The 24,627-nt window shown below is 45.5% G+C and overlaps 1 protein-coding gene across 2 annotated transcripts in view; it reads right to left on the bottom strand.

The window, feature by feature from the left end:
* Positions 1-2,422: 2,422 nt before the first annotated feature.
* Positions 2,423-24,627, bottom strand: part of WNT5B (Wnt family member 5B) — an 88,098-nt gene continuing 65,893 nt past the window's right edge. The window contains exons 1-5 of one of the 2 annotated variants that reach the window (XM_067536135.1): positions 22,507-22,639; positions 20,384-20,532; positions 19,354-19,601; positions 11,412-11,704; positions 2,423-4,002 (exon numbers count right to left, since the gene is read on the bottom strand). In XM_067536135.1, the coding sequence (XP_067392236.1) occupies positions 3,544-4,002; positions 11,412-11,704; positions 19,354-19,601; positions 20,384-20,463 (1,080 nt within the window). In that variant the 5' untranslated portion in view covers positions 20,464-20,532; positions 22,507-22,639 and the 3' untranslated portion in view covers positions 2,423-3,543. Of the gene's footprint in view, positions 4,003-11,411; positions 11,705-19,353; positions 19,602-20,383; positions 20,533-22,506; positions 22,640-24,627 lie in introns of those variants that run through there. The other variant, XM_067536134.1, reaches the window with a different exon arrangement.

Here is a 24,627-nt window from a genome sequence, read left to right as displayed (position 1 = left end):
CAGAGCTGGGAATAGAAACCTGGTCTTGTACCACTAGCTCACACTGAGTATCTAGCAACATGCCATTTAAAATCCGCTACTTTCTCCCTCATAGGCAAGAAGTTGTTCCTCTTTGGCTTTTATCTGCTGCTTGCCATTCCTTGCCTTTGCACACATCAAGCCCTTAGCCAATCTAAATTTGCTCTGATTTACATTCTTATTTCTATCCCAAGGAGGTTCTTTTATGTGAGGGTACCACATCAATTGTCCTTTAGCTAGAGATGGGCTGAACCAAACTTCTGGAACCTAACCCCCTAAACTCTGGGAAAGTTCAAAGCCATATCACTAGGGAAAAAAATCCAGGGACAATTCTCTGAAAAACTGGAGGATTGCGAACTGAAGAAAGGTTTTTATTAGGCAACCTTGTGAAAGTTAGGTTATTTTTAATATTCTCAATGATCAAAGCTTCTAAATATCTAAATGACTAGGGAACAGAGAAGCATCCAAACTTTTGGATACTTCTCTGAGCCTATAAAAGAAGCCCTTCAATAACCCCCAATCATAAATAAGCCCCAAACAAACATCAACAGGCTCCCCCTACTGACTGTTGTCTTCATGGGGAGGAAACTCAGTCACTTGCTACTCACCTTTTGATATCTTCAGGGGAGGATAGCAAGTCTGTTATCCTTTCTGGCATCTTCATGGAGCATCTCCAACACTCTCTAGTTCAGGGGTGCCCTTGGGCTGTACATGGCCCACCAGAGCATTTCATAAGGCCTGCTTCAACACAATATGCTAATGGCTAATTCATTAGCATTTTGCCATAAAATTACATCATTTTAGTTTACATAAGTGTGCAAATAGACAGTACTATACATAGAAACAACCTATCTAAATACATACAAAACAAGCTGAACTTAAAATATAAATCAATACAGGCAACTTTAAATCTTATTAATAGAATCTGTTTGGCTCACACAAAGTAGAACTTAGATCTATGTGGCCCTCCTATGTAATAAGGTTGGGCACCACTGCTCTAGTTGGAGAAGGGGGGATGTGGGGCACCTCACTCCATATCTCTCCAGCAAAGGCCTCCAACTTCTTTCTGTTTGTTTCTTTCTCTTGAAAGTTGGAGAGGCTTGGCATTTCCTTCATCCTTTGGCTCCCTATTGTGCCATCACTTCCACTTGCAATTGTTTACACACGCAAAATTTATTGTGGTGCTGTGCAATGCTGGAGTATGCATTAAGATTCCCTTAAATGTATGGTCTTTAATGTAAAAGCCAGGTGAAAATGTTTTGACTGACTGGATATATTAAAAATACTTGGGAAGGGTGTCATATACAAGCTGTAACACCTTTAAGCACTGATGCAGTGAGGATGGGACAGAAAAAAGGGTGAGCATGGAGGGAGGAAAAACCTTTTTAGATGTATCCAATGTACAGTGAGTTTTATTACTGAACAGGAAATGTATAGTATCCCCAGAATGGATAGCTCACACATTTGAACTGATCTTGGGCTCAGTACAGTTCCCACTGAAGTTTAATTGGAGTTGGGATGGGCCACTGTACTCTCATTTTTCCATGCATGGAAAACCATTTCTGTTACTTTGAATTGCTACACCATTGGCTTTTGTTTTTATGTAATAAAATAAATCAAGGCCACCATTTGTATTCCAAGAAATTGCTCTCTGCAATGCCAGCAAATATAGATTGTTGAATAAAAAATCAAAAATTGGATTAAAAAAATAAAAAGTGGACAAATCTGTAAACATAAGCAAACTAATTACTAAGCATAATTTTTCTTTCTTGTGGATTTCTGGACTCTTTCAATATTTAAATATGAAATATGCACACACGATTCTTTGATGATTGAAATAGTAGGTTCTGTAAAAGTTGTCATGTTTAATCATAAATAGAAGTCATAAAGATCCAAAAATCTAATTTTCTGGACTATGGAACTTTTCCATTTATTGACTTTTTTTGTGCATTTGAAATTTGTCACTAAAAAACTTGGAATGTCAGTAAAAATGGGAAGTATATTAGTAAATGATTATATTTTGAGCTTCCCTTCTCTGATTGCTCCATGCCTCCAAATGAACTCTGCAGATGTCATGAAGGGCAAGAAATGTCCTGTGGTAGGAACAGCATTTGTTCCATCCATATTTTACTAACTGAATTCAGTTATAATTCCAAGGTTAGAGAGTTTAACACCTTTTACTAATGAGCTTCTGCCCAAGCAACTTTTCGTTATTCTCCTTTACCACCACAAGGGGGGGGCAGAAGACATCCATGAACATCTAGCCCACACTGGTGACAAATTCATCCTTGGTATAACTCCATTGACTGCAGTGGGTTTACACTAGAGAAGAGTTTGGCCCTTGGACTCAAATAAATAACAGCAAATCAGAATAAAACAAAACACACACATACACAAGAAAGAGAGAGGGAAAGAAACCTCAGTGAGGGGTATTTAATGGTAAAGAGAAACTGTACATCTGGGACAGAGTTGCAGAGGATTGAAAAGAGCTGGACAAGGTGACCATGCGTGTCCACTTCGAAAGGAAAAAATGGCAACAATCATGAGGACTGAGGTGCAGTGTTCATCCAATCCCCTGTGTGTGTGCGTGTATGTATGTCTCTCTCTCACACACACTCCACTGGCATACACATGGAGTATATTTCTTTCCCAAACAGCCCAATAGGCCCAAGAGACAGGTAGCAGCTCCTCGTCCACAAATACAAAGTGGGTTTTGGTGGAGGAGAAAAGGATCTCCTGACAGACCAGCCCAGACAGAGCTTTGGCAGATTTTCTCTTTGCCCTTGAGGTACAGAAGAGCTAGGTGCTAGTTTGTTTTAAACTCTCAGGATAGCGTAGTACTTCCCAATTGAAGATCACACCTTCCTCCCTCACTTGGGACAGGTGGTCTTCCGACCACTGTGCAGAAGTCCCTGCTCTGTCCTCATTCCAAGCACTCTATATGGTATCCTGTATTTTAATCCATATTCTTCAGCACGAGACTTGGTGACTTTCCCTCTTGTTTGACAAAGCACCAGTACTTCCTTTATAGGGATCAGAAAATGGGTCCAAGTCCTCTTGTGTTTCTTATCCAAAGAGCTTGGGGGGCTGGAACACGAGTAACTAAAAGACTCTCCCATGTCTGGTTGTGACTCCAGATGTCCAACACCATATAAACTGTTGAGTTTTAAACTATGAGATAGCAAAGGGAACTGACCTTTCTCCTCCTCCTCTCTGACCATGAATCAATCCCCTGCTTCTGGAATGAGGTGGCTATGGAAGGCAGTTCCTTTTGAGCAACTCTTCGGCTCTCTTCACTCTGATTATAGCATCCAGTAGGAGAAGGGTATGAGGGCAAATTTTCCCCTTTGCTCCGCAGCTAAATAAAAGGAATGGCAAACTGGCCAGTCCGATGGGGAAATTTCAAAATCAAAATGTCTCTTAAATAAGCTTCTTTAATTATTATCATCATCTATTTATTTATACAAATATAAAATATATTTATATAGATTTATATAATATAGTTTTGTTGCTTTGGTGGCTCTTTCATTTACAGATGTACTGGTCGACAATCTCTGTGCACTTTTTACACTTGACAAAGCAGCACCAGTGGAATTTGCAGTGACAGCGTTCCACTTGGACGCTCTTGAATTGGTCATAGCCCCGGCCGCAGCACATCAGCTCACAGCCATCCATGCCCTCTGAGGTCTTGTTACACAGCCGGCCCTGAGTGCCCAGTGAGCCGGTGGTCTCATTGCGTAGGCAATAGTCAGGGCTGGAGTCGATGTAGACCAGGTCCTCCTGTGTAGGCGAGTTGAAGCGGTTGTTTACCAGCTCCAGCTTGCCTTTGCGGCTGATCCTCATAGCAGCTGCACTGTCATACTTCTCCTTCAGCAGGTCACCCACCTTGCGGAAGTCTGCCAGCTGCAACCAGCAGGTCTTGAGGCTACAGGAACCTGAGACACCGTGGCACTTGCAAGACACATCTGCCAGCTTATATACAGCCTGGAGAGAGAGAAGATGGAATCAGACAAGAGCTGCATTTATTTTTATAACACTGGGGACTGGCATAATTGCACTGAGTTTCTCTTCCTTGCTTAGAAGCCTTCACTATCTCTCAATTCTCTCTCTCCCCAAAGTAGACACAATCTTTCTTACTCCTTTACCATTGCCATCGTCATTACAACTGATCCCCTACCATTTCCACAGTGCCCACAAACGTGGGCCTGTCCAAACCATTTTATCTTTGCTAGTTCCTGGCAGGAGGGCTGAGTCAAGCACAGGAAGCAGCAAGGGGAAAGTGACCTACCCTTACTGCCTGCTACTAGAAATGCTCCCCAGTCTTCTGAACTAACATACCATATCCACCTCTCCCCTCAAAGCCCATAGAAGCAATCAATGCAACAGAATATCTGGGAACTGGTCAGTTTCCTATAAGTAAAACAGGACTCAGTGATGCTATAGTTCTAGCAGCATCTCCACATCCTCTTGAAATAAATCCATGTACCCAGGCCCTTTCCCTTTATCTCCATTTGAGAGTTTTGTTCACTCTAAATACAGTTTCTGGAGGAGTCACTCTCTGTCAAAGCAGAACAGCTGGGATTGTAGTAATGGTGTGGATAATTAACAGATTTGTACTGAGTGTGTACGAGCAAAGCATTTGCTCTCCTAGGACAATTCATGTCTGTTCAGTGCGTCACTATTCTGGGTACTGAGAATAACAGCATACGCTTTACAGCTCTAAGGGCAACTTTTGCACCACCTTGTGTCAAATTATTCCACCACAACTAATCCCTGAGGGCTTGTCTACACAACGGGGACTATAGCAGCATTGCTACAGAGCCATCGTCAAACTACACCCATAGTATAGATGCAGCCTACAGTGACCAAAGAGGTTTTTCTGTCACTAGATAATCCACTTCCCTGAGTGGTAGTAGCTAGGTCAACAGAAGCATTCTTCATCTGGAGTTGAGTTGGCAAAGCTACAGCATGAATTTTTCACACTTCTGAGCAACGTAGATGCATCAATCTAAATTTTAAGTGTAGACCAGGCTTCAGTTTCCTCATACCGTAGCTATCTTGTGACAGTACAGCCTAAAATTTAAAAAGCAACCACTAGTTTTCAGTGCTTTATTTTCGGAGTGCCCAACTTGAGCTATTTTGAGCCTGATTTCAGACGTCAATGGGTACAGCAGCTCTGAAAATCTGTCTCAAAGTGTTTCAAGTTGGACACCCAAAATTAACGGTTGCTTTTGAAAAAGATAGTCCTGTGTGCATTAATCTCTCAAAAATGTGTGTGTAGATGATGTGAGGGAGACGAGTCATGATTCTTCTTACCCTAATGAGGTGAGAGACGGACATTAAAAAAACCACAAGAACAGAAAAGCTCAAAATCTATGAAAAGAAACTAAACAGGTTGGGTTTGTTCGTTACATTGAATTCAAGCCAAGCCACAAAACTGGGCAGACACACCAAAGCCATGTGTGATAATGTCAGCACTAATAGGAACTTAACTCAGTTTTCAAGGGGACAGCAGGGCTGGGATCCACATTAAACCAGAGCTGCAAGAGTGTTGTAGAACTACACCTGCCTCCTCATTATGTAATCTGTTTGTTCATAACAAATTATAAACTAGTTTAGAGATTCTACAATACTGCTGCTAAGACTACTGGTGACTAGATATATAAAGGGCGCCTAAGGCCTAATACTGCCAATAGCTAGTGGAGACTCTGCTTCAGTTCAAGTAGTAAATCTCTTGGGGCCCAGTCCAACTCCCAAAGAAGTCAATGCTCTGATCCGTTAAAGATGAGGGGCTTTTAGTTCCATTTCCTCTGTGCATGATTTATTGGTGACTGCCCTTCATAGTGTGACATAACAGCTACAGATCTGAAGTTGTTGGACTTGCCTTGGATTGGACTATAAATGAGAAACACCAGCCACATTGCTACCTCAGGATCCCTGCTGTACTGTACAAGCCTGGACTACACTTGAATTTTTAGAGTACCAGACATTTCCTAATTCCTAACTGACTTGCCTGCCTGCTTATTATACATTTTGTTAGCACTTCTTAGTTATTGTCGTGTCAAATCCCAAACTACTCATGCCTCTGTTGCCCTTGCATGTGTTTTTATAAAGTAGTTTGTTTCTTCCTAATCCTTGGCTTTGTTCCTTTAGAAAAACATTGGAACTCGATCTCCCTCAGTTAATGTCATGGGACCTTCAGAGTTTACTTTGACTTGGGTTTAAATGGCTGATTCTCAAAACATCTGGGTAATGATTATGCTGTGGAATGTGTACGCTACCAGTACAAGCCCCTAAGGAGAAGTAAGCCTGGTCCCACTTAGCTTAGATACACAGCCCCGCATCCATTTACTGTGGGAGTCATCACTGCATTAGTCCCAAAATGGCTCTCCCTTTCTCTATCCCTCAGCTGCTGTGATGGGGAGAGGGTGGGAGAAATTGTAGGTTCTCTACTAGCTGAGCTAGGATGAAGGTGGAGAATGACAGACCCCGCATGAAGATATAAAGACTGGGTCTGATCGATGGCCCTGCCACAGAATCAGTCTGAAAGTACATTTAATGGAAATGTTTAAAGCCTCCATTCTACAGGCTCAACTTCCTTTCTGACTCCTCTCTCATAAGAAGGGGGATGGGAAGAGAATTAATGGAGAATTCCTATGTGGTTAATTAGATGGCCCCCTCCCAGCCTCACCTGGCACTGGATGGAGTGACTGATGATTGAGGCCTGCTATATGTTGACTGGGTAAACAGTGTGGAAGGACCGACTGGCAAAGCCTGAGAGACAGGGAGATAGATAAGAAATGGGGAAAATAAGAGAGGGAAATGGAGACCAAGTGGAGAAAAAGACAGATGGAAGGAAAGGACATGTTGAGATAACAGTCAAAGACAAACAAACAAGGGCAATAAAGCCAGGAGCCAGTACCTCAGAAACTCCAGAGTGGAGTGGAGTGGAGAGGTGATGGGGTCAAGACTGTGTCTGAAACAGAAAAGAACATTGTTCTCTTCACATCCCTCCCCACCTCCTCCGGTTATTCTGGGTAGAGGAAAATTTCCCCTCCACCATCAAAGCTCCACACACAAACCAGGCATCAAGGATAACTCTCTCGCACAAGAACTCTGCCTCTGAACCAAGATGGGAGGATGTGGCAAAAACCAGAGGGGAAAAAATCCTTCCACCCCTCTCCCAATTCAAATGCTGTCCAGGAACCAGAAGGCAGAAATCCTACTCTCAACCAAGAATCAAAATAGGAGTGGAACTTGAAGGCCACTTGCTAATGACCACTGGTTACTCAGGGAACGGGTACTGTATATGGCCATGTGAGCCATGCTGTGTTTTTTTATATGGTCCCCACCCCGCTAACCCTCTCATGTTCTTCTCCTTCCTTTTGGTCTCTATTTCCAAATATATGGAGTCCTTCAGATTCCCAAGCACAAAATCCTTGAAGTGAAAACTTAGCACAATATAGAGATCTACTGCTGTGTGAGTAAGTCACAGGTGTAGGGAGGCAGGCTGGGTCACTAGTCCCTGCACTGGACTCCACAAACTGCCACTCTGTGCACTGGCAGTATGCCAGGCTCAAGCACAGGAAGCTATTCTTCTTGCTGTCTAATTGTTCATGTTCAACTTCATCAGCTAGAAATGGAGTTCCCAGCCTTGAAAGGAGAAATGTGCCTATGTGAGACAGAGAGCGAGTTGCCTGGTTGTGTCATTCCCCTCTAGGCAGCTTACCTGCAGCTTTCAGTCATTCACTGCAGGGAGCAGTATATTAATGAATCATTGTCCTGGAGATAGGCTCCACATTTAACAACAGTCCCCTAGAGGCTACGGTTTTGTTGCAATTTTTCACCTAGTTATCTCACCTCTCCACACACCACCCCCATTCAGAAGGAACATGTCACATGCTTGTTCCCAGGAAGAAGCTCATGGGAATTAGTGTGTTCCCCATGGCATGCACTCACTACTGGAATTCATCCAAGCCAAATACATCTCAGTTTTAGAGCGAGATGTAAGATCATGCTCTTTTCTATATTTTAAGACCAGAAGGACTGATCTAGTCTGACCTCCTGCATAATACAGTCCATAGAATTTCCCCCAGTGATTCCCACATCAGGCCCAATAGTATGTGGTTGATCTTCAGCATATCTTTTAGAAAGACACCCAGTTTTGATTTAAAGACTCCAAGTGATGGAGAATGCAACATATCCCTGAGTAAAAGCCTTTGTTCAGGCTAGCTGCTAAGGGCAGACTGTGAAATCTCCTAACCCTTAAAGCCTTATCTACAAATTCAACCATATCCACCACCATGTACAAAACAGCAGCCCAAACACAGTTAAAACATGATTGTATCTTGTACTGAAGACAAGACCTGACTGTTTTAATCTGAGTCCCTGAACCATGATACAACCATGCTCTGTACAAAGCTGTAGCACTATCTGAGGTCATGACACAGATTCCTGTTCACATGACAAGACAGAACTTCATTTTAACCATGCTGTGGGACAAATGTCTACTAACTTGATCCCTTCACATAGCTATTATTGTAGTCCAGATGAACCTTTAGTCTACTGGGTGCTATTTGCTATGTCTGATCCTCGCAGGGAGGCAGGACTGACTGCTAAGAAAGTCCTGAAAAATAGGGGGCAAATAATTCATGAAGACGTTAACTGGCAGCCGTCAAACCAACACACAGAGCACCCAGATACCATTGAAAGATGCATCGTATAAATGCCAATGGGAATAATTAAACATTTACATGGTTTAATGAAAAAACTATAGCACCCCCTCCAAAGCCAGGACAGTTATAGCCCAAGCCCCTCAACATTTTCAAGAATAAAAGAATATTGGGTGCCAGAGCTGTCAGTCTGCTGCCTTTCACCACCTGTAAATTTACCTCAAAATTGGTTTTCCAAATCAATGGCTAGGAATGCAAAAGCTCATAGTAGTAGGCTGACATTCGTGCTTATGACACATGATGAGAAAGAACACAACTCCAGCTAAAACACCATCCTGCTTCAGTGGCGAAGTGAAGACAGAAATTAGAAATAAAAAAGCAATATATAACAAATGGAAAAGGGGAGAAATAGATGGCAATCAATATAAATTAGAGTTTATGAAGTGCAGAAAACTGATAAGAGACGCTAAAGACATCAAGGAAAAATCCATGTCTGGCACAGCTAAGGACAATAAGGAGTTTTTTCAGTATATTAGGAACAAAAGAACTCCTAATAATGGTATAGGCCTGTTACTAACTGCAGAGAGTAAAATTGTTAATAATGATGCAGAAAAGGCAGAAGTGTTTAATAAATATTTCTGATAAGTATTTGGAAAAAAGCAGGATGATTTACTCATATCGCAGAATATGTAAGTATCTTCTAATCCATTAGTAACTGAGGAGGATAGTGGACAACATCTAAATGTTTTTAAATCAGCAAGCCTGGATAACTTGCACACAAAAATCCTAAAGCTGACTGAGGTGATCTCTGGCCCACTGGTGTTCACTTTCAATAAACCTTGGAATACTGGTGAAATTCCAGAAAACTGGAAGAGAGCTAATGTTATGCCAATAATCAAAAAGAGCAAGCAGGATGACCTGGGTAACTATAGGCCGGATTAGCCGGACATCAGTCTGAGTCAGAATAATAGAAAAACTGATATGGAATTCTACTGATAAAGAATTAAAGAATAGGAATATAATTAGTGCCAGGCAACATGACTTCTTGTCAAACTATTCTGATTTAATTCTTTAATGAGATTACAAGTTTGGTTGATAAAAGTAGCTGCATAGATCTAATATACTCAGACTTCTTTAAGGCATTTGCCTTAGTACTGAATGACATTCTGACTGAATAACTAGCACAATACAATATCAGTAGAGAACACATTAAATGGATTAAGAACTGGCTAACTGACCGATATAAAAAAATAGATGTCAATGGGAATCATCACTGAATGAGCATGTCTCTAGTGGGTTCCACATGGATAGGTGCTAGACCCAACATTATTCAATATTTTTATCAATGATCTGGAAGTAAATATAAAAACACTCCTGATAAAATTTGCAAACGACACAAAGATTGGTAGAATGGTAAATAATAAAGGCAATCATACAGAGCCATCTGGATCTCTTGGTAATCTGGACCTATTCAGACAAAAGGCATTATTTTAATACAGAGAAATGCAAAGTTATATATCTAGGAACAAGGAATGCAGGCCATCCCTACATAACGGTGGACTGTATGCCAGAAACCAGTGACTGGCATAGGGCTTATAATGGCCAAGCTATTGAGCATGAGCTCCCAGTGCAATGCTATGGCAAAAAGAGCTAACATGATCCTTGGATATATAAACAGGGAAATGGTGAGTAGGAGTAGAGAGGTGATTTTACTTCTGTATACAGCATTGTGAGACCAATGCTGTAATAATACATACAGTTCCTGTGTCCACATTTAAAGGGGATGTTGAAAAACTAGAGAGACAGAAAAGAGACAGAAAAGTTTGTGAGGGCTAAAGAAAGTGCCTTACAACGAGAGACTTAAAGAGTTCAATCTGTTTAGCTTGTACCTTCATGGGGAGAAAATACATGGTACCAAAAGGATCTTTAACGTAGCGGAGAAAGGCATAACAAGAGCCAATGGCTGGAAGCTGCAGCCAGATAAATTCAAGTTAGAAATAAGGCACAACATTTTAACAGCGAGGATGATTAACCATTAGAACAAACTACTAAGGGAAGTGGCGGAGTCTCCATCTCTTGATGTCTCCAGATCAAGATTGGATGCCTTTCTGGAAGACATGCATTAACCAAACACAACTTATGCTTCAGTCAGACAAAAGTTATTGGGCTCAGCACAGGGATAATTGGGTGAAAGGTAGTGGTCTTACAGACTGAATGATTTAAAGGTTCCCCCTGGCCAGAAACTCTATGAATCTATGAATGACACAGGTGAAAGAAAATTCAGTGTGTCACAGGAATGCCCCCCTCTCTGCCACCAAGTTCCCACTTTGGCAACCCCAGTAAGGTTGTGTGTTGGGAAGAAAAAGTGACTGAAGCTCAAATCCCTAAGTGGACCAGGGCTGTACAAAGTCTACGGCATCCAGTGATTTAGTAGACAAAAGGCTTTGGACACACCTTGGAGCTCCTCACTAGCCCTAACTCACTTTCTGGCCAAAGAAAACTAAGTGCCAAACTGATCTTGACCATAGAATTCACAAAAGAATGGTGAAACCAGGACCACACACCATATCAAGGGCATTACTGGTTTATCCTCTGGCCCATAGTTGAGTGACTAATACTGTTCCTCATCCCCACCCATGAGTGACTTGACACACAAACACACAATGACTTGTTGATCTGCCTCTGCTCCAAGGAAAAAGAAAGGGCCAGCATCCAGCTTACCCTGCGACCGGCCTCGTTGTTCTGCAAGTTCATGAGTGTGCGAGCCTGCTCCTCCGACCCCTTTGCGTAGTTCTTCTCCCTTTCCCTGGCATCCACAAACTCCTTGGCAAACCGGTAGCCATACTCCACATTATCCCCGCAGCCACCCCACAGCCAGTCTCGAGGCAAGTCCTTGGGGCGAGCTGTCCGACTGCAGCCACAAGTGGAAAGCTCCCCTTCGCGGCAGGCACGGCTGATGGCATTCACCACCCCTGCGGCACTAACAGCATAGGTGAATGCGGTCTCTCGACTACCTGGGAGAGCAGGAGGATGAGAAGATTAACACAAGACAAACCTCCTTTGACAAATATAACACCCCTCGTGGGGAGACCTAATAGATTGTACAGCAATGGAAAGTGGTGTGAACCCAGTGGCACAGGACATTTAAAATAAGGTTGAGAAAAGGATGAGATAATATACTGTAAGGAACAACTCTGCACTGGTAGATAGGAGATGGACAGGATGGGTGAGTCAAACAGGTGCTGTTCATAACATAGGTTTGCATTCCTCCTTGTTTGTATTGAAGGAGTCCATCCACAAGACTCTGACTATCTTATCCCAGCAGTTTCAGTGTAGTCAGTGCTAATAGCAAACCTGGCTCTCTGACACACCTAGGCTGAGGCTGGGGGTCTCTTTTATGGTCTGAGGTTGTTTCCTGGTAATGATATATGCAGTAACAAAAAAAAATTAATGCTTTCATTCTGGGAGGTGTCTGTGTAGAGGAACTATCAGTGAAAGATTATTAATAATAACAATTGTATTATTTATTATTTATATTTCAATAGCGCTTGCCCAGTTAAGCACCCTGGAAGTGAAAGTCCTCTATCCACAGAAGAGGCAGCAGCAGCCCAAGCTTCCCCCATCACTCCTCACCATCGATCCATCACTGTGCTTTGATCCTAACCTGGAGGGAATGCTCAAGAAGTGGGAGGGTAGTTCAGGCTCCATAAAAATTCAGTTCTTGGCCTGTCAGGTGAGACTGCAAATAAGTGGGGACAAAGTACAAGTAGACCATGTCTACACAAGAGTTGTTCTGGTATAACTAAAGGTGATTTTAAACCAATTTAATTAAACTGGTGTAAACACTTGAATGGACACTTTTGTTTCATTAAACCCTACCTTATTTTACTTTAGATAAAGTAATCTAGGAATTGGTTTAAGCTAAACCAAAATAAGCCACTCTTAAAATGCAGTAAGAATGTCCACACAGGGGACTATGCCTGTATAACTATACTTGTATAACTATATTAGTCTAATTGTTAAAACTTTCCTTTATAAACAGGCTTGTGTTAAACTGGTTGACAACCTTCAGGTTTAGACAAGGTCTTAGTGTCAATGGTGGTGTTTTGAGGATCTGAATATCTGTCCTCTAGGACCTGCCCTGCTTTGAGGTTTCCACCTTCCTCTGCTCAAATTGTATATCTTAACTGTATTGTCTGTCCAATTTAGATTATAATGCCTTGGGGCATGGATCATATCTCCATCTGAGTATTGTTCAGCATTGACAAAAATGTCAGCACTCAATATAAAAATAACTGAACTGAACTGAGACTCTCCAAGTTTTGCATGTATGTCACCAAACAGCCTTCAGATGATATAGATAATGATTACCTGAGCTTCATTTGAACCAGCAACCTAAGTGTGAACAGCTACAGTTCCAATGTATTACTACCAAATCCCAGTATCAAATTGCCCCCTAATATTCTTAACTGAATTAGGCCTGGTCTACACCTAAAACTTAGTTCACCCTAGCTACATTGCTTAGGGGTGTGAAAAATTCACCCCAGAGAGACATAGTTAAGTCCACCTTAGAACTGGTGTAGACACCATTAGGTGGATGGAAGAATTCTTTCGTTGACCTAGTTACTGTCTCTTGAGGGGACGGATTTATTACAGCGATGGAAAACCCCCTTCCATGATGTAGCAAGTATCTACACGATGGCACTACAGCAGCAGCGCTGCAGCTGTTCCACTGTATTTCTTGTAGTGTAGATACATGCTTCGATGGATATTTTAAGAATACTTTGTAAATCGTGCATCAGGCCCTTAATCCCCCTTAGCAGGACTGAGCTAGTGCTTTGGGTGTCTTCTTCCAATTTGCACATCCTGAGAAACCGTCATTATTAGCAACTTATCACCAGTTTAGTGGTTAACGACCCAAGACAAAGGCAGGACTGTGAGGGGCACCACCCTTGCAGAGAGTGGTTCCTTGGGAAACTTTCCTACTAAAATGCAAACAAGGAGAGAACTTACCATTTAAAGAGAACCCCCATGAAACCCAGTGGTACAAGTCACCTGTGACATTTTCTGCTGGACTATGGGAGAGTAGGAATGATTCATGGAATCATTTTCTCTCATGGCAAAGTGAGATGTGCTATTATGTCTGGCTTTTGTTTTTCTACTTAGTTCAACACAGCATGTCAGCTGCTGTTATTGCACTGGTTTCCTTGTTTCTGAAGGGGAAGAGAAATAACTACTAAATAAGTTGTGAAATAGGTCTTCCCCCTCTAGCAGATATGTATTTGTATGCATGTACAGCATCCTTGCTGCAGCATGTTTATGCCACAGTGCATGTGTGGTGTGTGTGCTGTAATGTATCTGACGTATTTCCCCAATCTTTTGCGTGGTAGCAGCCTCCCATGTAATTGTATATAAACTAGGCAAGACCTTGGGCTGTTTGTGATTATGAAACTGGGTTTTAGAGCAGCCCAAGTTCCATTGTAAGTTATTCATACTGGTATAGTTAAAATGGTACAACCTCTGTAAGTGTGGATGCAGTTATACTAGTATAAAAATGCTTATACAGGTACAGAGAGCCAAGGTGGGTGAAATAATATCTTTTCTTGGACCAACTTCTGTTAGTGAGAGAGACAAGCTTCTGAGCTTATACAGAACTGAAAAAGAGCTCTGTATAAGCTTGAACACTTGTTGGTCCAGTAAAAGATATTACATCACCCACCTTGTCTCTTTAATATACAAGTATAGTTCATTCCTATATGGAAAAGGGAATAAGCTATACTGATATAAGGCACTTTTATACCAGTTATAATTATACACTAGGGCTTTTATCAGGTATAACTATATCCGTAAAAAAAACCACCGAAAACCCTCTAACCAAGATAATTATACTGGTACAAAATCTGTAGAGCAGGCTTTACAGCATAATCAGCTAAGAAGGAGTCTGACAGCAGCAGTGTCCTGGGCCTGCCTGCCTGATATATATTTAAGATCCATATCCTGAAAATATAGAGTAGGCATTAACCCAAGGTGTAAAATTCAAACCTGGATTTCAAACCCATCAAAGTTTGGGGACATTTTTACCTCCAGTTTTGGTACGGGCCAGATCAGTCATGAAGTCGTGATCAGGTTTGACTCAGGATCATCTCTTGTACAAAGCAAATGTGTAGATCTGTCTGTCTAGGTTTTTGTAAGGTCTGGCACAGTGGCGTCTGAACACATGTGAGTGCATTGTCTTCACCCCATTCAGCTGCCCTTCATTACAATAGTTATCCCTCATTTCAGACCCAAATTTACCCCTGTACTGTACCACACAAATATAAGGTCACATCACAATTAAAATAAGTTATTTTCAATAAAAATGAGCAAAGTGATTATAGAAGTGAACAGAGATTACAGAAAATGTTATTCGAGTTAATGCAATAAACCCCAAAGTATATTAAGCTTCCTGTTTTTGTATCCCACATTCTGGCTCTACGTGCCAGGGCCAGGTGAGAGCTGTGGTTGTCTGTGCAGCATAAGTTCTATGCTGTGTTCCCAGGTTCTCCTGCTTCCCCATGTGTTTAGGATCTGTTCTCTCTGCATGTGTCATTAACAAATAGAGCTCTCCAGTACCTCCTCTGTGAAGCTCTGCTGCCCTCCAGTGGCCACTGCACATTCAGGAGGATATTGGGATGTGATAGACAGATTTGTAGGAGCCAATTGTGAAAATGCTGACTTGAGCTGAACAGACTCTCCTTTCTGGACTCAAATGGTGAGCCAAGCCCAGCAACTCTTTTCAAGGGGATTGCCTGGGAGGAAATGAGAGGCAGACCTGAACTTGGTGAAGAGAGTGAGGCAAAAAAGATAATTAGAGCTGGTTAAAAAGTGTATTTCTAAATTTTTATGATGAAAAACGGTTTTTGTTTTAAAATGATTTTTTTTTGGCAGAAAGTGTTTTTTTCCCTTAAATTTTCCAATTTTGAATAACAACCACAATATAAAAATTATTTTGGTTTTCCCCCTTCTCTCCCTTCCACCCCCCTTTTCTTTTTCTCCCTTTTTCCTTTTTCCATGTTGCCACTGAAAAAGAGGGTGAGGGGAAAGGAAGGAAAACCAACTCAAAACCCAGACATTTTTCATGGAACATATCATTTTTCAATGAGCTCTAGAAATGATAGGGCTAAGCTGGATAACTTGGGACAGCCCAGTCAGAAGAGTAAGACTGAAGTGGGGTGGGAACAAAATTTGGTTTCCTCCAGAAAATACTCCCAGTAGCAAATTCTTTACATTACATTATATGCTTCTTTAGTCTCCCCTTTAAGAAATGCAGCCTTAAGGAATGTATGAAATCTCTATTAATAGTGCAGGGACCAATTTCTGAAGGGTAATTTCTTTACCTCAGTGATCAGAAATTTCTCCTTGCCAGACGAGAGACTAGATTAGACCAAAACCTATAACAATGCTGACAGACAGTCACTGGGAAAAACAAATATAACTCAACCAGTCAAAGGGCTGCACATCCCTGCACAAAATCTGCATGCTAGCAGACTGCCTTACCACTGTAAAATATACAAAACTAAGACAGACTTATTAAACGTAGACCAAGTGACCGTAAACTAGGTCCTGCATTTCTAAGCTGTGGCCAAACTGTGCTTGGTGTAGTCTTATGACTAGGATGAAGGGAAAAGTTGGCTTCACACCACCTATGCACTTCCTGGATTTTGGTGCTTATGGGGGCTGGTTTAGCCCCCAGCATAACGTAGAATAGTGCTTGGGGCTTCTATAATTTATACCCTGATTGTTGGCTTACAGACCAGAACTGTTAGAGCGCTCTGACCAGACCCTCTTTCTTCCACTGCTTATCCCCTCACATCTCCCCATAGTCTGACATACTCTGTACCACTGGGGATATTCCCCAGTGAGGAAATTCATCTGGTTTCCATCCCCTTTATGCCACTGGAATAGCATAAAGGAACCAGGATGCAATACAGAATTGAGGACTATAGATTAAAAATGGGAGATAAAATCACAGTACAAACTCAGAGAAGAATGACTTTACAATCAGCATATTACAGAAGAGATTGAAATGACTGGCTTTCTATGCCAATATCAAAAACATATTTCCTCCAATTATCTGAAATTATAGAAGATTCTTCATAAAAAACAATTCAGAAGAACTATCCTTAAGCCTAGGAGAAAAGAGACGGCAGGAATAACATCACCCTATGTACCAGCTTGTCACTGACTCAATAATAGACAATAATGATGAATGATCATAAAAGAAATGATGGACACCCCATAAACCATGGCCCCACCAACCACCACCACACACATACCACTAGACACACATGCACACCACCACACAAACACACCCTCCCTACCACAGACACCCATCACCACCCATGCCATAACTACCAGAAACACCTACACCAATACTGCTACCAGACACCCAGCACTGCACACACCATAACCATCAGAGACACCTACCACTGCACACAGCCTAGACACCCACAGAGGCCACCACTGTTTTCCCACCAAAACCAAAATGTGGGCCAAGTTACCAGGATCACTTTAATTAAAAGGAGGGCCTTTCTCTGTTTTTACTCCTTCCCCATTATCCATTTTGGATCCTTCTCCCCAATAACCTCTGCCCTCCCTGTGCCCCTTGCTTATCGTTTGTGCCTCCTTTTCCTCCACCCAGAGAACTTGCTTCCCTTCTGCTCACTCTGAATGCCCCATCCCAGTTTGGAATCTTCTCCTAACTCATGGGGATGAGTGGAGAGGTACTGAAGGGGAATGGAATACATCTCTAATTAGGACACTTCCCTAGCCTTGTCCTTGTTGAGTTGCTATAACTTCTTTTGGGAGCCAAAATTTACCCCTTGCTTTGGATCCAGTTAAGCAATGCCCACCAGGGGCCCATACACTCTACATGGGAAGGCAGTTCCTGTTATTGTATTACATAGCTCCGTCCTCAAACGCTTCCCTTCATGGTTGATTCACTTGTCATTCCCTGGAGGGCAGATGTTAATGTTTTAGGTTCCTGTCCCACACCAGTCCCGTCTCCCACCCGGTGACTCAAAAACATAAGAACGGCCATACTGGGTCAGATCAATGGCCCAGCTAATCCACTATCCTGCCTTATGACAGTGGCCAGTGCCAGGTGCTTCAGAGGGAATGAACAGAACAGGGCAATTATGGAGTGATCCATCCTCTGTCCTCCAGTCCCAGCTTCTGGCAGTTGGAGATTTAAAACACACACACACACACACACAAACACACCAGATATGCTTTTGGCCTTGGGATGGCAACATCTCCTCACCCTCCTTCTGGAGGAGCACAGGAAAGTGCATATGGCCCTAGGTATGTTCAGGAGCGGTGCCGGAGGCTGACAGTATGTGTCAGGGAGGGGGCGAGGATCAGAATGGGTGTGTCGGGAGAGGCAGGGGAATGTGATGGGGCTGGAAGGGGAGAGAGAATCCGCTGGGCTTTGAGAGGAGGGGGCTGGGAATCTGCAGGCTCTGAATGCGTTAGTGACCCACCCTCCAGCCCGGTTTTCTCTGAGCACGTCAGACTGATTCCGTTCACACAAAGCTCCGCCAACTCCAGCCGCTGGATCGAGCCTGCGGCTCCGAGCGAGGCCTGCTTCAGGGCCGAGAGGCAGGGAGAAGTTAAAGATGCATTGATTGCTCCCGGTGCTCGCTCCTGAGGGCGGCGTCCCAGGGAGCCTACATAGGACTATTACCCCATTCCCTGGTATCCCTGATCTGCTGCCCATAATGCCTGGGGAGGGGGGATTAGTGCTGCATGGGTCATTCAACAGCAAATCACTGGCTTTGCGGGTGGGGTCCTGGCTGAAGGAGTGGGATGGTGGGGGGTGGCCCTACTCCCATTTTAACACCTTCTCTTTATTGTCCTGGCGGTCGGACACATCAAACTGAGCCCGGATTTCTCAGTGCCTTGCCATCAGAGGCTTGCATTTCAAAAGGAGCGGGGACAATGTGCCCAGGTCACACCTCGATTCAAGCGCGGCGATGGCCCGTCAATGCGCCTCTTACCGCCAGCGGGGCAGGAATTGTCCAAACCTCCCTTCCAGGTAAACACAGAACGGAGGGGCTGCCACCCACCCAGCCACCCACCGCTCCGGGGAGTCCGCGCGCTGCGCTGCGCTGCGCTGAGCCGCGCTCCCTGGAACCGGAGACTCTGGACCGAGCCTTTAGCCCGGATCGGTTGTCACCGCTTTTATCTTCTTCCCGCGCCACCCTCAAAAATCAAGAAACACCCTCAAAAAAAACCCAACCAACCTTCCCTCCTCCCCCTAAAAGCCAACTCCGAATTCCGGGCTGAAATGCGCGAGGCGAGGCCCGGTGCCAGGGCCCAAGCTGGACCCGGATCGGAGAGCGAGGGCCCTGCCGCTACGGGCCGTGAGCTCCCACGGGGGACGCGGCCCGGGAAGGTTTCCTCCCCGGCTCACTTCAGAAGCAGGCGCGTTTCAGGAAATGGAACCGCTTCACTCGTTAAATGAAGATTGTGCAGCTCAGCTAATGGGCGGCCCCTGCTCCTAAATGTGTATTTGAGCCGATCAAACTTGATCCACATCGCAAAAAATGCAAAAAAACCAAACCACTCCCGGTCCTGCCTGGGCCACCTCTTCTCTGGCTCCGCTGCGGCTCGAGCCCCTTACCTATTTTCATGACCCTGCCGAAGACAGAGGTATTGTCCACTGTGCTGCAGTTCCACCTCCTCTGCCGAAACTGGAACTGGCACTCCTTGATGGCATGTTTGGCTCCTTCTCCGATGTACACCATGTGTTCCTGGTAGAGCTGGCACAGTTTCCGCTGACCCGGGGAGAGCCCTGGGAGTTGGCTGCACACCGGCTGGGCTCCTATAATGTACATCTCAGGCCTCTGAACTGGGTTCATAGCCAAAGACCTGGAACGAGAAAAACGTCAACAAGAGGGGAAAGAGACCCAAAAAAAGAATCCGCGAGTTCCGATCTCGGAGCGTCTCCAGGCCTCAGACACGGTTCTGAGCCAGCCCCTTCCTGCCAGCCAAGCCCGAGTTCAGACGCTCAGGCCGGGAGTACTTCTCATCTGGGCGCCTTTCTGGTGCGGCTCTACCAGATGCTAGTCCTTTCCCAGGCTTTGGCAGGAACAAACACACAGTGCGTTTGTAACCCGAGTTAAAACACAAAAGACTCTCCGGCGGGGGAAGGAAGGGGCTGGGGAGATGGGCTGAGACTTTGCAAAAAGGAGTTAACCGTTTCCTAGAAACTGCCAAATATCAGCGATGCCTTCTGAACGGAGGACATTTCCCCTCCGTCTTTGGAGGGAGGAGGACTGGCCGGCGTTTGTCCAGAGTCTGACAATGAATAGGAAACCTTCACTATTCTTTCGCAAAGGCTTTCCCCAAGTCAAGAGAGGCAACCACAAGAGATGCCTGCAAATTGTTCTTTCAAACAGAATGGGTGGGGAAGGGAGGTGTGTTTCTTTCCAAGGTGGAGGGAGGAAAAAAAAGGGGGGGGGGATCTGGAGACTTCTTGCAGGTACAGCAAGAAAACCACTCGAACCTGTGCGCAACGCCCCAGGAGCCTCGGGGGGACGAGAAGCCCTGACTCCCCTGGCTGGGAACGAAGTCCCCTTGCCCTGAGGAGCAGAGGGAGATCTGAACCCCAACGGAGGACAAAGAAGGGAAAGCAGTGACTTGAGACATACCACCATGAATTCGCCTCCGCCAGGAGCTGGGTGCAGCTGCAGAGGAGAGCGGCTGTGAGCAGCAGCCTGGTCCCAGACATCGTGCGCTTTTCCCGGCTCCGGCGCCCTTGGAAGAGCCCTTGAACCGACAGCCTCCAAGACAGGGCTCCCTGCAAAACGAGGAGAAACCCCGGAGAGGGGCCTGAGTCCAACGTGCGCGCGGGGATCACAGCAGGGTCCTGCTCCTGGGAAGCCGAGCGCCCCCTCCCACTTCTCTCCGCTCCAGAGCTCTCCAGGCGGGACCCCTGCGCACAGCCGCCTGCCCTATGTGCAGACCCCTCCCCCGCCCTGCTCCCTTCCCCAGTGACCGGCCAGCAGCACTCAGGGACCTGTCCTGCAGGGCTTTTATGAGGGTCCATCTGCCTTTGATTGGTTCGCACGCCAGGGTCCCTGGGAATGCACAACACTTCCAGGGTTTTTCAGCTAGTGACACTTGGGTAGGGGGAGGAGAGGGAAGAGAGAGCCCTGAAAAGGCGTGTGAGGAGAGAGAAAAGGAAGGAACAGAGTGAGAGGCGAGAGGGACTGCACTGGAGAAAAGAAAAAGAGGAGGGAAAAGGGAAAGGAGAGAAGAGCAGCAGGCGCCCCCTTTTTAACACAGCTAACCTAACACCCCCACCCCTTCTTTAGGTGCGCACTAGGGGGGAATCCAGCCCTCCCCACATTGCCAGCCGCCTGGAGATCTTCCAGGAACGAGGGCAACTATGCGCCCAGGGAGCTTGCAAAGCAAAGTGCAAGGAGAGCAGCCAATGGGGATAACCCTGGTGGGGGGAAGAGAGTGAATCATGCAAGCCCCTCTTCACCGGGTCTTTCCCCTTTCTCCTCCCTGCCTCATGCAAGACCCATCCGGTGGCCCCTTCCCGGATCGAACAGGAGGCGCTGGGCGTTGGTATAGCCTCAGAGGGAAAGATCTGGCCTGAGGCCCTTTTGCAGTTGTAGAGGTAATGAAGAAGCTCCTGGGACACAGGAGTCACTGGGGTAAAGGGTCTGATCCCAAGCTGACTGCACAGAAGCCGGCTATTGGCCAAACCTCTGTTCCAGAAGTGGATGGGACAGAGCTCCTTGATCTGACAGTGGAAACCTGGATCCCTTCACCCAGCGCAAGCTCGCTGACCTTCGGTGTGAAGCTCTGCAGAGAAGGGCCGTGGGTGGACAGGACAACATCTAACGGGCACACATACCTAAGACCTCTCCTCCTCCCATGGATCCTCTCCCCTTGGCATTCATATTTTCCAGCGATAATACCCCCATAAAAGCAGGGTGACAATCCCGGGGAAATATACTGACCAACCGTGCAGACATGCACCTCTACAGTCAAAACCCTGGACCTATGCACGCTACTGTCTTTTCCTTTTATCCGCCCCCCATCATCGAACCCCTGTCCGATGGTATCTCCAAGTCACTTAGCCCCAGCCCCAGAGGTGGGGGATCCAGAGACAGCCCTCTCCTTATGGTATTTCTTCCTCGGGTCTCTGTTTGCTGGGGAGGGTTGAAAGGGAACCGGGAGAGGGCGCACAGGCAGGTGTGTGGGGTTGGCAGGGGGCAGATCAAAGGGAGAAACTCGCCCCTTCCCCTTTGTCATGCAGAGCCGCTTCGGAAATGATCTGGCCTCTACGGCAGCAAACGAACAGCTCCCCTCCTCCCGAAAATAGTCCTCCCCTCCCCTTCAAAAGGACCCCATATAATTCCCCCCCTCCAATCCCGTTCCCCCAGGGCAGGTCTGTGAATGCACTGGCTGGAACAGCTAGAGATGGAGCAGAGATAGGGCTGGCACCAGAGCCTAATGGCTTTATAGGGGGAGGAGGGGAGCTGGTCCAGAGAAGAGGAACGAGAGAGCAGCTTCAAAGGCTCTTCTTGTCCAAACATCCTTCCCCATTCCCTGCTCAAGCCCACCAGGCAGCTCTGCGGCAGGAATAACCAGACATCCTCACCCGCTCCCAGAAGCTCCATTCTCACTCCCCGGTAGCCAAGGCAAACACCACCACGTTTTCCTTCCCAGATCCTCGCCCGTTCACCGTCCCTGCTCACCGCTCCGACAGCCCTCTCTCCCCCCCCCCCCACGCCTCACCCCCAACAAGCTAACAGACCTGCTAACAAATCCTTCTCCCACTCCGCCATCTCTCAATCCTGCTACCTAATAGAGTAGGAACCAGCCACCTGGTCGCGCCATCCCAGACGCCCTCTGTCTCATTCCCCACGCACAGCCCTGTCTCAGCCCACACCTAGACCGCGCCTCTTCACCACAGCTTAAATGGACACGCACAGACAGACGCCTGCGCCCCCAACCACGTCCCTCCTCTTCCGGCCTGCCTGCCAGCGCTCCAGAGCAGCCCATGTGTTGGTGGTTCTGCTGCAGCGAGTCTGAAAGATCAGCCTGCTGCTCCCCTCCAGTGACTCTCAAGTTGTGCCAAAAACATGTACGTATCAAGATCCGCAAGTTACCTGCCTTTCATACAGCCTCAGAAACACCAGCAGACATTAATCACCAGACTCAGCAGCTCATTCCACCCAAGGATTTGGGGTTTTTTTTTTTCCCCCAACCCAAATTCCTATAGCCTGCTACGGTGAAGTTGCTGTGTTTGTTTTAGCGGTCCGGACTTGGCTTCCTCCACAGTCCAGATGTGCTGTACCTGCAGCTGGTGACCTGTCTCACCTGGCAGGCAGATGTGAGACTGCCAGCACCAGAATTAGTCTCAGGACAAAAAGTCCTTGTGTGACCCAGATCCCCGAAGGGAGCCAAGCCACACTGCCCAGGAACAGCGGAATCCATGTCTGAAGAAAACAGGACTACATTATTCACATCTGACACCTCTTCCCTCCTCCTACTTGTGTGTGCAGCAGGGGCTGTGGGAGTGGGGGTGTTTTCATGGCTGTTTAGGTCGGTGATGGCAGAATGGACAGTTTCTCTTTGCCAGTCTGGGGAGGAAGGAAGTTGTGTGGGGGTGGATGGTTTTTCCGTGACAAATGATGAATTTGCACAGAGGAGGTGTGATGTCACCCAAAGGTTTCCAGGCAGCCTCAGTTATAAGAACAACTCATGGCTAGTAGAGGAGAGACTTGCTATTACAAGTGAAGCTCCCCCTCCTTACCAACAGAGACAGAAGAAGAGGAGAACTTAACCAAAAAAAAAGAAAGACAGAAAAGAAAAAAACAAGTATTTTGCAGCATGCTGTAGTAAATAAATGATTCCTGCTGAGAGAGGAGTAACTGTCAGTTTACTCATAGCCAACACTCCCTACAGAGCCCTGCGCTGGAAGAATCTGGGCCTGGAGTAATCTGCCAGCTCCCCACAAGCCATCCTCATGGCTCTTCCTGCTAAGAATGTGGGAATGGAGTAGCTGATAAATTTTCACAAATACTGACTGTATGTATGAACCCCTGTCAATATGTGTGGGTGTGCAGCGCCATAGAAATCCAAGGCACAACTGGGGAGCTACTTACCACAGGCTTCGTCTGTGGCTTTGGGCCAGTGGCTTGTTTTACACAGTGGAACTGTGGGGCTGAACTCACTAAAGGTTGTAAAGTCTTTGAGATCCCTGAATAACAGGTGCTGTAGAAGTACAAAGTATTAATAAAATAATTGTTAATCATTAAATGTTTGAACAAAACTGATGATGACATTTCACAGTGAAAATGTCCTGCAATTTGCCTGCAGCATCTCAATGGGTAGTCGCTGACAGCAAAGCAGTGACCTCATTTTGAAGCACAGACACATAGATATTGCCATACTGGATCAGAGCACTGGTCCACCTAGCCCAAGTATCTGTCAGTGCTTCAGAGAAAGGTGCAAGAAACCCTGCAATAGGATTCCAGGTGGATTCTGCTGCTAATGACTGTCCTTGCAGTGCGGTAATCTCTGTTGAGTTAAAATGTGAATTGTGAAAGTGATTCCCGCTTCAGATCCTGCAGATAACTTCTTTAGTGATTGTGTTTATGGCCTCAGCTAAAGTGCTAATAGCAGGTGAGGTTTTGTTGAATAGCTCAGCCTAGCTCTGAGGCCTGGAGAGCAATTGGGTGGTGGTCTGCAAAGAGATGTTGGGTCACATTTTGCTATTTAACATCCCTGCTGCCATCTGCTTCTAAAGATGTCCCTAGGGTCTTTACCACAAACTTCTTTTATGAATCTTGTGCTATGTTTTTAAAACCTCCATTTCTAAAGCTGGCCCCTATATTAATATTTAGGCATGCAGATAAGTATCTTGATTTTC

Source organism: Emydura macquarii, unplaced genomic scaffold (genome assembly GCF_026122565.2).
Source record: "Emydura macquarii macquarii isolate MOO-44397 ecotype Brisbane River unplaced genomic scaffold, CSIRO-AGI_Emac_v2 contig_3530, whole genome shotgun sequence".
NCBI lineage: Eukaryota > Metazoa > Chordata > Testudines > Chelidae > Emydura > Emydura macquarii.
This window is presented reverse-complemented; position numbering and strand designations above follow the sequence as displayed.